This window comes from Heptranchias perlo, chromosome 18 (assembly GCF_035084215.1).
Source record: "Heptranchias perlo isolate sHepPer1 chromosome 18, sHepPer1.hap1, whole genome shotgun sequence".
Taxonomy (NCBI): domain Eukaryota; kingdom Metazoa; phylum Chordata; class Chondrichthyes; order Hexanchiformes; family Hexanchidae; genus Heptranchias; species Heptranchias perlo.
Genome location: NC_090342.1, coordinates 13,768,986 through 13,783,523, shown reverse-complemented (window position 1 = coordinate 13,783,523; position 14,538 = coordinate 13,768,986). Strand labels below are relative to the sequence as shown.

Here is a 14,538-nt window from a genome sequence, read left to right as displayed (position 1 = left end):
TTTGAGGGGAGTTTTAATGAGCCCCGTCCAGCAGAAACCTGGTCAGACTATTGAAGAGGCCCTGTAAAGTAAGTTTAAAACTTTCCTTTGTGGGGCCAGAAGGTGCAGGAGTACTCCGTCAGGCCCCGCAAGGGAAGTGTCGGCTTCCTGTGCCTGGAACCTTCATTTCTCCCCTTCCCCCAATCCCTGTCCCCATACTTGCATTAGGCCCAACGAGCGGCCTCTGGACTACTCGACTTGCAGTGACTTCCCAGCCAGCTGTTAATGAATCCCAGCCGTTAAAATCGCTGGGGCTGCCGCTCCTGGACGTGCGGGCTGCTCACTAGGCTGCTTTCCTGCCTAGGAGTTAAAATTTCCACCTTTGTCTTTTAGAATATAGACCTGGAACATGTGTGCGGTCTTTTTTTTTAAAAAAAATTAAAATAAAAGTTCTATTTTTATCAAAAAAAAAATGTGCACGTGAATTTGGGCATTCATTGCATTTTCATTGTACTTTCCTCCAACTACTCTGCACTGAGCAGTTCCTACGGCAAAAACCATATGTTCACATCATACGATTCTTATGTCTGTTTGGTTCAATTCTGCACTTGGTTGTTTTTTTTAGTTCAGTGGAATGTTCATTTTGTCTCTTTCTAGAGGTTTATAGATTTCACAAACAAACATGGCTTGACTGCAGCAGCCACTTCAATTTCCAGGATAGCTCTGTTTTCTAATTTTTTAAAGCTCCAAAGACCTTGTAGTGTGAGTTGATGTCTAGGAATTGTGATGCTTTCTCATTAATGAATGAAAGCACTGATATTTAATGTCAATTGTGGGAAAGTTATTACTGGAATCTATCACCGTGAGCACTTGAACAAGTCTGAGCTGATCAACGAGAGTCAGCATGGATTTGTGCAAGGTAGGTCATGTCTGATTGATCTAGTTGAATTTTTGAGAAGGCCAGTAACATGATGGACAGAGGAGTGTCTATGAATGTTGTCTATTTGGAGTTCCAGAAGGCATTTGATAAGATAAAGTTCCGCACAAGAGATTATTAGCAAAAAATGAGAGTGCATGAAATTGCACTCTCATTTTGTGACATGGGTTGGTAATTGGTTGGGAGGTAGGAGTCAGATAGTAGGGATAAAGGAAATGCACTCTGGCAGGATGTGACAAGTGATGTTCCCGGGGATATATACTGGGATTCCCTGCTTTTCATCATATATATTAACGACTTGGATGAAGGAATAGAGTTGTATATCCAAGTTTGCAGATGATACTAAGTAAGCTGTGCCATAAGAACATAAGAAATAGGACTAGGAGTAGGCCATACGGCCCCTCGAGCTTGCTCTGCCATTTAATAAGAGCATGGCTGATCTACCTCAACTCCACTTTCCTGCCCTATATCCCTTGATTCCCTTAATGTCCAAAAATCTACCTATCTCAATCTTGAATATACTCAGCTACTGAGCATCCACAGCCTTCTGGGGGAGAATTCCAAAGATTCACAACCCTCTGAGTGAAGAAATTTTTCCTCATCTCTATCTAAATAGCCGATCTCTTATGTTGAGACTATGACCCCTAGTTCTAGACTCTCCAGCCAGGAGAAACAGCCTCTCAGCATCTACCATGTCAAGCCCTCTAAGAATTTTATACGTTTCAATGAGATCACCTCTCATTCTTCTAAACTCCAGAGAATATAGGCCAATTTTACTCTATCTCTCTTTATAGGACAACCCTCTCATCCCAGGAATCAATCTAGTGAACCTTCCTTGCATCCCCTCTAAGGCAAGTGTATCCTTCCTTGGGTAAAGAGACAAAAACTGTACACCGTACTGCAGGTGTGGTCTCACCAGAGCCCTATATAATTGCAGCAAGACCTCCTTACTCTTATGCTCCAACCTCCTTGCAATAAAGGCTAATGTTCCATTTGCCTTCCTAATTGCTTGCTGTACCTGCTGTTGTATTTCTGTGATTCATGTACAAGGACACCCAAATCCCTTTGAATACCAACATTTCTTAGTCTCTCTCCTTTTAAAAAATATTCTGCTTTTCTATTCTTCCTACCAAAGTGGATAATTTCATATTTCCCCAAGTTATATTCCATTTGCCACCTTCTTGCCTACTCACTTAACCTATCTATATCGCTTTGCAGACTCTTTGCATCCTCCTCAAAGCTTACTTTCCCACCTAGCTTTGTATCGTCAGCAAACTTGGATACGTTACCTGCGGTCCCCTCATCTAAGTCATTGATATATATTGTAAACAGTTGAGGCCCAAGCACTGATCCTTGCGGTACCCCACTAGTTAGAATCTGCCAACCCAAAAATGACCCATTTATTTCTACTCTCTGTTTTCTGTCTGTTAACCAATCTCAATCCATGCTAATATATTACCCCCAATCCCGTGAGCCCTAATCTTGTGTAACAATCTCTCCTGTGGCACCTTATCGAATGCCTTTTGAAAATCCGAATATACTACATCCACTGGTTTTCCCCCTTATCTACCCTGCTAGTTACACCCTCAAAAAAAACTCTAATAGATTTGTCAAACGCTATTTCCCTTTCATACAGTGTTGACTCTGCCTGATCATATTATGATTATCTAAGTGCCCTGTTACTGCATCCTTAATAGAAGGGAACAGAAAGTCACAAAGGGAGATAGACAGTGGGCAAAACTCTGGCAAATGGAGTTCAATGTGGCGAATTGTGAGGTTATGCACTTTGGATCCAAGAAAGCCAAATCAGAATATTTTCTTAATGGTGAAAGAAAGGAACCGTGGAGGAGCAAAGGGATCTTGGTGTACAGATACATAAATGACTAAAAGCTAGTACACAGGTACAAAAATAATCAAAATAGTAATGGAATGGGTTTTTTTTAATTATCAAAGGGGCTGGAATACAAAAGTGAGGATGTTATGCTTCCAGATGTTATGTTGTACAGAGCCTTGGTCAAACTCCATCTGGAGGTACTGATTTCAGTTTTGGGCACCACACCGCAGGAAAGACATACTGGCTTTGGAGGGGGTCCAGTGCAGATTCATCAGAATGATACCAGGGCTTAAATGGTCAAATTATGAGGACAGGTTGCATAAACTTGGCTAATATTCCCTTGAGTTTAGAAAGTTGAGGGGTAATCTAATTGAGGCCTTTAAAATAATAGAAAGATTTGATAGGGTAAATTCAGAAAAATTCTTTCTTCAGCTAAGCTCGTTCACTGTAATTTACATAAGACAAGTGATGCTGCAGCAGAATCAACACGACCAGTAAAGACCCAGCGGATCAATTCTCAACCTCTTCAGCATCAAGTTCTATCACCGCACTTCCAACAGGGGTCACTGAACAGTTATAAGGAATGGGACATCTGGTCCATTTTCGTCTCCCTGATTGAGACGTGCTGAGACCAATTTTAGCATTCCTACCATGATCACTGCTGAGACCAGCTAACTCAGCAAATACTGGCGCTTTTTTGATCTGTATTGCTCAGCTACTTACTGAATAACTTTGCTCAGTCAATGGGGGTGAACGTTATATTTTTGTATTTAAATTTGCACTTAGTTGAACTTAGCTGTATTTTGTATAATGTGAATGAATGGGAAGATGACATTAATGGTGAAAAATGGAATTTGCTGCAGCGTTTTATGATTATGTTAATCATGTTTTATGGCTATATGTTTGATCATGTTCTCCAAAGGATCCAGTAAACGTGACAAGATATTTAAATTTACAAATGGTCGGTAATGTTAGGATTAAACTTATCGAACACAACATTTAATTTTTCTTCAATTTAACTAACCTTGCTAAGCCCAATTTCATATTAAATATAGTGTTACATTCAAATCTCTGACCTTCAGTATCTTGAAATGTGGCAACCAGCATGAGCGAAATGGCATTTCTGGCAATACTTAAAAGTGTTAAATTACTTTGCGGATAGTGTATATGATTGGGCAAGATATGGTGAATAAAATATATACACTGCATCCTACCACACCTTATTTTTAATTGGTCTTAATAATCTTCACATTTGTACTAAGAACATAAATTAGGTGATGATGGGCCAGATTTTGCTGAAAAAATAATGACATCTGAACGACACACGCCATTATTAATGTGCACTTCCATAACTTTGTGGGCAAAAGAATTTTATAACCTAAATGTGCAATTGTAAGTCTAACCAACTGGGCACGCAAGATGCCCCGCTCCAGCAAAATCTAGCCTGATGTCTTCAAACAAATGGCACGTTTTAATCTTCTATTTCATCAAATCGCCATGGTGCAAAAAATAATCTTTGTTTTTCTTCTTAGTTCAGAATGTATTAATTGAAGCTGGTAGTTCTGCATATTTCAGTAGTATTAATGCACAAAGATATGAATATTTTTCAGTTATTTTGCCTACAAGAATGTTTGTATTGATTAACATATGACAAATATTCCTGCAGTCTGCTCCTTTATCAACAACACCACCAGTAGCAACCCAGCAGATCAATTCTCAACCTCTTCAGCATCAAGTTCTATCACCGCATCAACATGGAGAGCTAACAAGAAAACCAGGACAGAATTTCATGTGCCTGTGGCAAGCATGCAGAAGGTGAATCACTTTCTTTTTGCTGATTTAAAAGATTATTCTGTTAAAAGCTACATATTATTGGGGTGTTTTTTCAGAGATCTCCCATTGTTTTTTCTGTATCCCTTTTTTAAAAAAAACTTTTGAGCCACTTCCTGTTCAATGCACTATTACAAACTGAGGTGGCTAGGCAATCTGCTTCTGAGGTTCTACAGCTCTATAATCTGAGGTGACATGCCACTTGATTTTGCTTCCTTTCTGGACAACTTGACTGAGTGTAGAAATTTAATTGGGGTGTCATAGGAAAAAAATCTGTGTCCTGCTATTTAATGTTGGTTTCCCAAAGTAGCTCAAAGGTTTACCCTAAGAATGAATTTTATGTTCAAAGAAGATTCTGCATATACTTACACTTGGAGAGGTTCTGATCACTCCAGTAAAGTGGTCCAAGTGTCTCCCGCTCAGGCATGTACCCAAATTGCCCAAAGTCTAATCAAATGAACCTGGGGCTTTAACAATAGGATCCTCTTGTGAACTAAACTGGATATTGTGTCTTTCGCACATGCTGTCATTTGCGCTGCTCCAATCTTTCAGTAGACGAACTGAGAACGCTTTAGCGAGATGAGGCCAGGTACAAATGGTTACACTGCTTTATTTTTATGACAGCAAGTAAAACTATTTTATAATTAAACATCAGTTTGTTAGAAATATAAAACAACTTAATTAAAATGGTGGGAAATCTATATTATTCATGTTGATATTGCCATCTTTCAAATATGTAAATGTAGTGTTAAACTATATACATTTATATAATGCAGGTGAACAGAAAATTATGTGAATTTAAAAAGATACCAATTTCTGTCTATAGTAGTTCTATATCAAACTCTGAACTAGTCAGATATTTTGAGATAACTTTGGACAAAACTGAATTAGCATATTTTGTATGCTAATTCTAGTCATCATCCTATTAGAAATTTATATAGTAATTTTTGCAGATGTAATCTATCAGAAAATCTAGTGTTTTGAAAGCTGAAAATGCCTTTCAGAAAGGATTTAGTCATACATTTAAATTTGGGGGCCATAGCACTAAACTTAGGGTCCTTGGTCAGAGCAGAGAATATATTTAATCTATAGATACATTTCCTCTTTGAGTTGGGGAAATGCATTCAATTTTTTGTATTGTAATTTTGTCTTCTTGGTTCATTTATTTTTATTTTTTAGTGTTCTTACATTTTATTTTATAATTCTTCCAATTGTTGTTCCATTTCCATTTAACAAAAAAGGACATGCTTTTTTGATTAAGGAACAAAGAGAAGAAAGACATTTTTGTGCAAAACTACTACACACACTGCGTTCTAATGTTGACCTCAAATAGGTGAAAAGAATAAGCAACATAAAATCTGGAGGGGATGGGAAAGTAAAAAAAAAAAGCAAAATGAAGAGATACTGAGAGCAGTGGTGCTTTAGCAAGAGACCATTGGAGGAGCGCTTTGCTGGGGCAGGATTGGTGGTTCTTGTCTTCTGCTGAATACTGGAGGACTCAACTGGCCTAACTAAGAACTAGCAGCTAGCGACAAATAAGCAACTTCGGAATTGAGTTAAGGGAGACTAAAATATCTTTCTTTCAAATTTCAGATGGTTTGATTCTCCATCTCAGGTGTACTACCATGCAGCAACTGAGCATGGAGGGAAAGATGTGTATCCAGGGGCATGTATGTGGGAGGCCTGTGAACATTACCCACGGCAGAGATTCTCCTTTATTACTCACTTACAGGTACGTAACTACAGAGATTTGTGAAATGGTCATTTTTTTCCCATTTGTTTTGGTTATAAAGGTGTGGTAATACTGTGGTGTTTCAATTTTATTTTATAAATAGGATAAGCACTGCACAAAAGAAGCGCTCCTTACAGGACTGAAGAAGCTTGAAGAGCAAGCACAAAGTGGAAACCAGCAAACTTCCAATAAGTAAGGAAAAAAGCACTAATATTTAAATATGGGCAATTTGTAGAGTTTGGTATACTAGTACATATGTTACACTACTGGAACCAGGTAATTGAGGATACTACATTATTTAATTTTAGCCACTCCACTTCATTTTGAAGTTAGTTCTGGCCTAGCAATATTTTACAATTGAGTGGCTTAAGAGCCAACCACATATTGTGGAGGTAGTCACTTATAGGTCAGACTAAGTAGTGGTGCAAGTTCCCTTTAATGAAGGACATTAGTGAACCAGTTGGATTTTGATGACCATCTGGCAGCTTCGATCATTTTTCCTGGTGCTAGCCCATAAATTACCAGATTTATTCATTTTTACAACTTACCATGGTGTGGTTAGAGCTCACAACCTCTGGGCTGCTAGTCCAAAAGCATAAAAACTACACTGGATAAGTTGAAGTACAGATGAAGTTCATAGAATCTTACAGCATAGAAAAAGGCCATTTGGCCCATCATGCCTGTGCCGGCTCTTTGACAGAGCTATCCAATTGGTCCCACTCCCCTGCTCTTTCCCCATAGCCCTACAATTTTCTCCCCTTCAAGTATTTATCCAATTCCCTTTTGAAAGTTACTATTGAACCTGCTTCCACCACTCTTTCAGGCAGTGCATTCAAGATCATCGTAACTCGCTGTGTTTTTTTAAAAAATATTCTCCTCATCTCACCTCTGGCTCTTTTGCCAATTACCTTAAATCTGATTACTGACCCTTCAGCCAGTGGAAACAGTTTCTCCTTATTTACTTTATCAAAACCCTTCATGATTTTGAACACCTCTATTAAATCTCCCCTTAACCTTTTCTACTCTAAGAAGAACAATCCCAGCTTCTCTAATTTCTTCCCATAACTGAAATCCCTCATCCCTGGTACCATTCTAGTAAATCTCCTCTGCATGCTCTCCAAGGCCTTGACATCCTTCCTAAAGTGTGGTGCCCACAATTGGACACACTACTTCAGCTGAGGCCTAATCAGTGATTTATAAAAATTTAGCATAACTTCCTTGATTTTGTACTCCGTATGCCTCTATTTATAAAGCCAAGCATCCCACCTGCCTTTTTAACAGCTTTACCAATTTCTCCTGCCACCTTCAAAGATTTCTATATGCATATCGCCAGGTCCCTTTAAAATTGTATGATTTAGTTTTTATTGCCTCTCCTCATTCTTCCTTCCAAAATGCATCACTTCACATTTCCCTGCGTTAAATTTCATCTGCTATGTATCTGCCCATTTCACCAGCCTGTCTATGTCCTGCTGAAGTCTGCTACTCTCCTCCTCGCTGTTTACTACTTTTCAGTTTTGTATCGTCAAAGTTCCTGTTTAAAATAATATAAAAATTATCAACTATTTAAAAAATACTTTTTGTATATATCTGAGGCATGAAAAGCTTAATTCTGTGCTAACGAACTATGAATAAAGAATTTGCATGATTATGCAAATGTTTTTAAAATCATGATTGGCAAATTGATGTTGTACGCAAGTGGATTTGGTTGCACAAATAAGAACGTCATAGCAATCGGTGCAATTTCTTATTTGTCTACAAACCACCTCCTTAAACCCTTCTACCCTGCCCCTCCACCCTCACTTCCAACAAGTGTGAGGAGCTCATGAGTTTCTTTATCACTAAGATTGAGACCATCTGTATATCTGCCGCTGCTGCTTCCCCACCTTCCTTTTGCCTGTCAAGCCACCCACCCACCCCAGGCTCCACCTGTCGAAGCCCTGATCACATGTCTTCAATTTCTCTCCTATCTCTCTTCATGCCCTCTCTGAGCTCATCTTTTCCATGAGACCAACCTCTTGTTCCCTTGACCCCATGTCTACTAAACTGCTGAACACTCCACTTCCCTTCCTGGCCCGTATACTAGCTAACATTGTAACTGGTCCCATGTTCTCAGGTACTGTCCCACCCCTTGCTCAAAAAGCATCACCCACGACCCCTCTGCCCTTGCAAAGTACTGCCCCATCTCGACCCTCAGTTTTCTCTCCAAAGTCCTTGAATGTGTAGTCGTCTCCCAAATCCCTATCCATCTTTCCTGCAACTCCATGTTTGAAGTGCTCTGATCAGGTTTCCACCCCTGCCACTGTACAGAAATGACCCTAACAAAAGTCTCATTACATCCTCTGTGACTGTGATCAAGCATTTGGTCACCCCTCCTAATATCTCCTCCTTTGTCACAGTGCCCATTTTTGCCTTATTATGCCACTGTGAAACGCCTTTGGATGATTTTCTGTAAAAGGTGCTATATAAATGCAAGTTGCTTTAACCTGATTTTTAAAAGAAAAGCTTTCCTATTTTTTCCATGAGCATATAAAGTTTATGGGAGGGGGAATGCAGATATTTGATACTGAATTTAATCTCTACAGACAGACACCTGCTGGAGCTACTACTTCCACTCCTAGAGCACAGAAGACTATTGTGAATCATCCCAGTGCTGCTCTAGTGGCATTGCGGAGAGGATCAAGGAACCTTGCATTTAGAGACTATATGGTGAGTTAAATAAACTAGGTTTGATTTAAGTGTTATTTAAGCTGTTAAAGCAACTTGCTTCCTATGGTCTTGCATATTTTCATTGCTTACACCAACCTACGTTTCTCAATTTTTTTTCCAGGATGAAAAGGAGGGGCCAATAACAAAACACATCCGGCTAACAGCTGCCTTAATTTTAAAAAATGTTGCTAAGTATTCAGATTGTGGTCGCAGGTAACAACATCTTTTGTATCTTTACTTATAAGTGGAATTCTATAATAGGCAATGGTCAAGATAGGCAGCGTTATGTAAGGCAGTGGAGATCCAGCCATTTGGTCTCATGAACTTGGAAAAGTCACAGTTACAATAACACCCACCATAACACCCACCATGTGAGGGGATCAAACGCAGTACTCCAAATGCCGTCTAACCAGCGACCTCTGCAATGACAGAATGGTGTCCTTTGACCTGGTGTGGGACACAATGCTGGCAGCTTATTTCTCGGCAGTTTAGAGTTTGTAGAGGGAGGAGCCGAGGATGCTGGGAAGAAGACCATTCAACAAGTTGTAGTTTGTGTCACGGCCAATATTCTGACACGTGATATTGTGGTGCTAACTAATCTTTCTGCACATTGATTCATTCCTCTCTGATTTCATGGGAGGTGGTTACCTGGGTGGGAGAGCACCATGTTAATTCCCCTGGTGTATCAGAAGACTGGAAACATGAACAATATGATTGACGCACAGTATTTTCAGGTCCAGTAACAAGCTGGAAAATGTGGGCAGAGAACATCAGTAGTCTGTAAACAGTTAAGACAGTACTTGATGCAAGGGTGGACTGGAGATGGGTACTTTCATCAGTGTTCAGCACTTAATGAAGGACTTGGTTGTGGATATAATTTTTCCAGTATCGGAGTGCAACCTCAATGGTTAAATATTCAACACCGAGCCGGAGCTTTCTGTGGGAACATTAAAATAGTCTGGTTGCTTAATTCAAAGGATTTCAGGACAGCACAATCGTGCATCTTCTGATAAGTACGACAGCATTGCATTATATTGATGTTTGAATAAGCATAGCCAAAACGATGAAAAGTGTATAAAACCTGTTGATTTGTGCTTTGTTTTTCCTGCAGACTACTAAAAAGGCATGAGAACCAATTGTCTGTACTAGCCCTTAGTAACATGGAAGCTTCCAGCACACTTGCCAAATGCCTTTTCGAGCTTGTCCGTCTAGAGCAATTGCAACAACCAGAAAATAAACTCTGAAATGGTGCATTGAGATGTTGTATGTTCGTGTGGCCAGTGTGTACAGTATTCTAAAATACCCTGTATACCATTTCTGAAGAAAGCAACAAGTCTTAATGCGAAAAGACCATTGAGGACATAGTTTTTATCTTTTTTTCATGATGCACAGAAGCTTTTCATTCTGATCACAAACTGAGTCCATTGTTGACTAGCTTTTAATAGGAGTACCAACAGTGTGATCAGATTCCAGTACCAATTTTTTTTTAAAGTTTGGAAATAGTAAATACTAAAACTGAGCGGCTACACAGTTAGAATAATAGCATTAAATATTTTTACCCTACACCCCATATGAGCACATTTTTATATTTCAGAATTAGCGATTAAGCTGGGTTTAATAGAACAGAAATTGACACACTGGATGTAATCCCTCCCATCCGAGAGGTTGCAGCTTACTTCTAGTGCTGTGCTTTCTTGTTTAGAAATCAGTAGCTTGTTTTTCATACTTGAGCCAATATATTTTCACTTATTTATTATCACATGATCAATTGTAAATATTTGTGAATAAAATGAACCAACTTTCATGCCACTGCAATCACTGGAAACACAACTTGTGGTGTCACATTAGCATTATTGTTAGGATATAGGACTTTTTTTTTCTAGTGTTTCCTGTCAATTGTAAGTAATTGTGATATATTCTCTGCAGTGGATGAATGTTCTTTAAGTCTGTGTAAATAATTCTGCAATGGTACCGATGCTGTAAAGTCAAAAGCAGTTTTGTGGAACTGATTTTTTTGTATTATACACCTTGTAGAACTCATTTGCTGGTTGAAAGAGTATGGAATAATATATCTCACGTCATTTTGTAGAAGAAAACTATTGAAGGTATTTTTGGTTTACCCTAACTCGGACCCGCTGAAAGGTATCACTTAGTACAAGCTCGGTGCTTGTACAGGATTTTTTGTATTTGTAAATTGGTTTAAATACAAGGAATTTTATACAGGTTTTTCTCCCTGTTATATTTACATTAGGTGCAGATATGGTATTTTCTTCACTATTCATAACGGTTTTTTTTCCAATCCAATTATAGTGCAGTATTTTAGTGTTTGTTCTTCCATCTTTAATATTGTACCATACCACATTCCTGTTCAGAACCTGTTCATGTCTCTAGGTTATGTCCTGAATGGTGTGTTATGTGATCTTTCATAACTGCCTATATTGCCTGATGTATTAGCATCCAAAGGAGGGAACACTCTCCTTTCCCATTTCCTGCTGTGTCTGTAGAATGTGCAGTAAAAACATACAACAGTTTTACATTAGATGACTTTAATTACTTTGGTGACTGTTTATAGTTTTAAATAAAAGAGACTGGACATTTTTGTTCTTGTTTCCACTCATTTATTTCGAATGTTTTGCTGCGTACATTAGTTTACAGAAATACAGTGCAAAACAAAAAAATGACCTGAAAAAGAACAGAAGCAACATTCATGGCCGATGATAATATAGCTGATGACTGAATCGTTTTAATTACTTTAGCACTGGCTGTCTAAAGAGTTAATTGCTGGAACCGGTGAACGTGTTCAGTGAATTAAATAAGATTCTATAGTAGCCCTACCATGGAAAGTTAAATCTGATGTAGAAAAGTAGATTGAGGCTTTTGATCAAAGATGCTTCTGTGGACTTTGTGTCAATGCAAAGTTGTTTTTCGACACTCATTGACTGGAAAGTGGCAGTATAATTCGGTCTCAGGTTGGTGATCTGACACCTAATTGCACTTATTTAAAGAACTGGAGTTCACCTCCAGAAAGGTACTCGTACAGTTTTTGGCCTTCATACTGGGTGCATTTTAACTTTATTCTGTGCGAAACCTTGGTTTGCAAAATGCCCGGTCAGCCAAAGAACTTTCTAAATTATGTCTGAATGTTAGGGGAATTCTTGTCTCCTAATAGAAGTGTGATTGGCATGCAGAATACTGTGGTTAGATTGGCATGCATTGCATGGCTGAAACATAACTTACTGTGGTTTGTGCATTCATCAGAACCTGCACCATGTTTTTTTCTATTTGTCTGGCAGGTGGGCTGTGCCTGTTAATGTGAGATTGCATACATGTGGAGGTCCATCATTATTGGCAGAATGTGACACACAGCAGGTAGCGTTGGCCTGCAAGCTGCTCATTGAACTCCTGCTGAAACCAGTACCTGTAGTATACTACAGTTAAGTCCAATAGTAGTGAGAGAAAATTTAAAACTTCCCTCATGAAGCATGTCAATGAGCAAGTGGTACTTCATAATTCAAAAATTTTAATGTTTTCTCATGTCAATCAATAAAGACATCAGATTATCTCATTTATATAACTGTCTTGGAATACCTTTTAAAATCCAAAGAAGGGGACCTCTGCATGTATACAAACATACAAAAGTTTTGGACAGGAAAAGACCAATTGGTCCATCTAGCCAGTTCCATACAGTCGTGATGCCTTTTGCATCATGATTGAGACACTCCCTACCCACCTGAAGCCAGGTAAGCTCCTAGAAGTGAAAAAAACATATAATATCCAAACAAATTAGAGTAAAAAATGTGGAAATTTTCCACATTTATACTGGTTATATTCTAGTGGATTTCACAATGAAAATAGCTGGCTTACATTGTTTCCATAATTTTACAGCACAAAAGGAGGTCATTTGGCACATTTTGTCTATGCCAGCTCTCTGAAAGAGCTATCCACATAGTCTTATTCCTGTGCCCTTTCCCCAAAACACTTCCAAATTTCTGTCTTTCAAATACTTACCCACTTCCCCTGTAAAAGTTATTAATTCTACTCCTAGCACTATTTCTGATGGGGCATTCAATGTCCTAATGACCCTCTGCATAATTAAAAAAATTCTCCTAACTGCCTCCTTTGATTATCATAACTTTATGCCTGCTTGTTACCAGCTCACTATCCAGTCTAAATACTTTTTCCTAGAAAGTTGGACGTTAGTGTGAAATTATACTTGAGATGGTTCTTCCAGGAAATAATGAGTAGACTATAAACAATGTAATTCAGCCCCGAACAGCAGGTCTACCCTTCTAGGTTCTATTAGTGAGGCAGGCAGGTTGGTCAGTCAGCAGAAGTGCCCTGGAGTACTGAGGACCTACCTGTTGCTGATTACAGAATCTGCTAGAAGGTTGACTGTTCTGGTCTTCCAACACAAGATATGTAATCTTGTAGCCACCTCTATCCCAAAGACACCCTGCTTACCTTCCCAACCCAAGAAGCATAGTCACTAGTTGGTCATCAAATAACTCACAATTGCAGGCTTGAGCTCTCTCTAGACAGACAGCATATACCAGGCATGCCTTGTGAATGGCATAGTGAGCAACATAACTTGCTATAAGGTATGTGAATGTTGTGCCATCATCCTTCAGGCCACAGTATGCACCAGTTGGCGGTGTGATGCTTTAGTAGCATCTGAGTGTCTCTCTGTAACCCAATGAGGATCGACACTGAACCAGACTTGCATAAGCTTATCTCATATCTGGGCTACAACTACACCTTCCAACTGTTTGTAGCATACCAGCCATCTTCATGTTCTCAATGTCCACATCCAAATTCGGAGGGATGTCCCAGAGCTTAGACAGCAAGATGGGTTTTGACTGGGTACAGAGACAGAGGGACTTTGAGAGTTCCAGAGAGTGAAGGTGAGGTAGCTGACGTCTCTACCTCCCACCTTCCCCCTTTCACCCCACCATTGGTGGTAATCAGAAGGCCAGAGTCAGAGGACCAAATGGTACAAGAGCATTGGAGGCCAGGAGAAATTTAGTTATAGGGCAGGGTAAGGCTGTGGCGGGCTTTAAGACAAAGATGAGGATTTAAAATTTAATGTAGGTTTGCAAGGATGGGGGTGTGAGACAGGATACAGACAGCAGAGCTTTGGATAAGTTGGAATTTCTGGAGGATGGGAAGCTAGCAAGGAGGTCATGGAATAATCAAGTGACAAAATCATCAATAGGAGGTTCAGGCGTAGAGGCCTGCAGTGGTGGAGAAAGGTAATGGTGCAGAAGTGGAAAGAAGCAGGCTTCTTGATGGATAGGATGTGGGATATGAAACTCAGCTCTTGAGTCATTCAGAATTCCAAGGTTTTGCACAGCTAAGTTCAGTCTGAATGTATGGTTGAGTAGGAGGATGGAGTCGGTGGCAAAGCAGTGGAATTTATGGGAAGGACTAAAAGTTATGGGCTTTGTTTTTCTCTACATACAGTTGAAGGAAATTGTGACATCCATAACAATAGCAGACAGGCAAGCTAACAATACAGATGTG

The 14,538-nt window shown here is 39.3% G+C and overlaps 1 protein-coding gene across 1 annotated transcript in view; it reads left to right on the top strand.

Annotated features, from left to right (window-relative positions):
* arid2 (AT-rich interactive domain 2) overlaps positions 1-11,618 on the top strand; it is a 97,010-nt gene extending 85,392 nt beyond the window's left edge. Inside the window, exons 16-21 of the mRNA XM_067999409.1 lie at positions 4,417-4,565; positions 6,174-6,312; positions 6,416-6,504; positions 8,895-9,018; positions 9,140-9,231; positions 10,130-11,618. Of these exons, the coding sequence (XP_067855510.1) occupies positions 4,417-4,565; positions 6,174-6,312; positions 6,416-6,504; positions 8,895-9,018; positions 9,140-9,231; positions 10,130-10,262 (726 nt within the window). The 3' untranslated portion in view covers positions 10,263-11,618. The remainder of the gene's footprint in view (positions 1-4,416; positions 4,566-6,173; positions 6,313-6,415; positions 6,505-8,894; positions 9,019-9,139; positions 9,232-10,129) is intronic.
* The last annotated feature ends 2,920 nt before the right edge of the window (positions 11,619-14,538 follow it).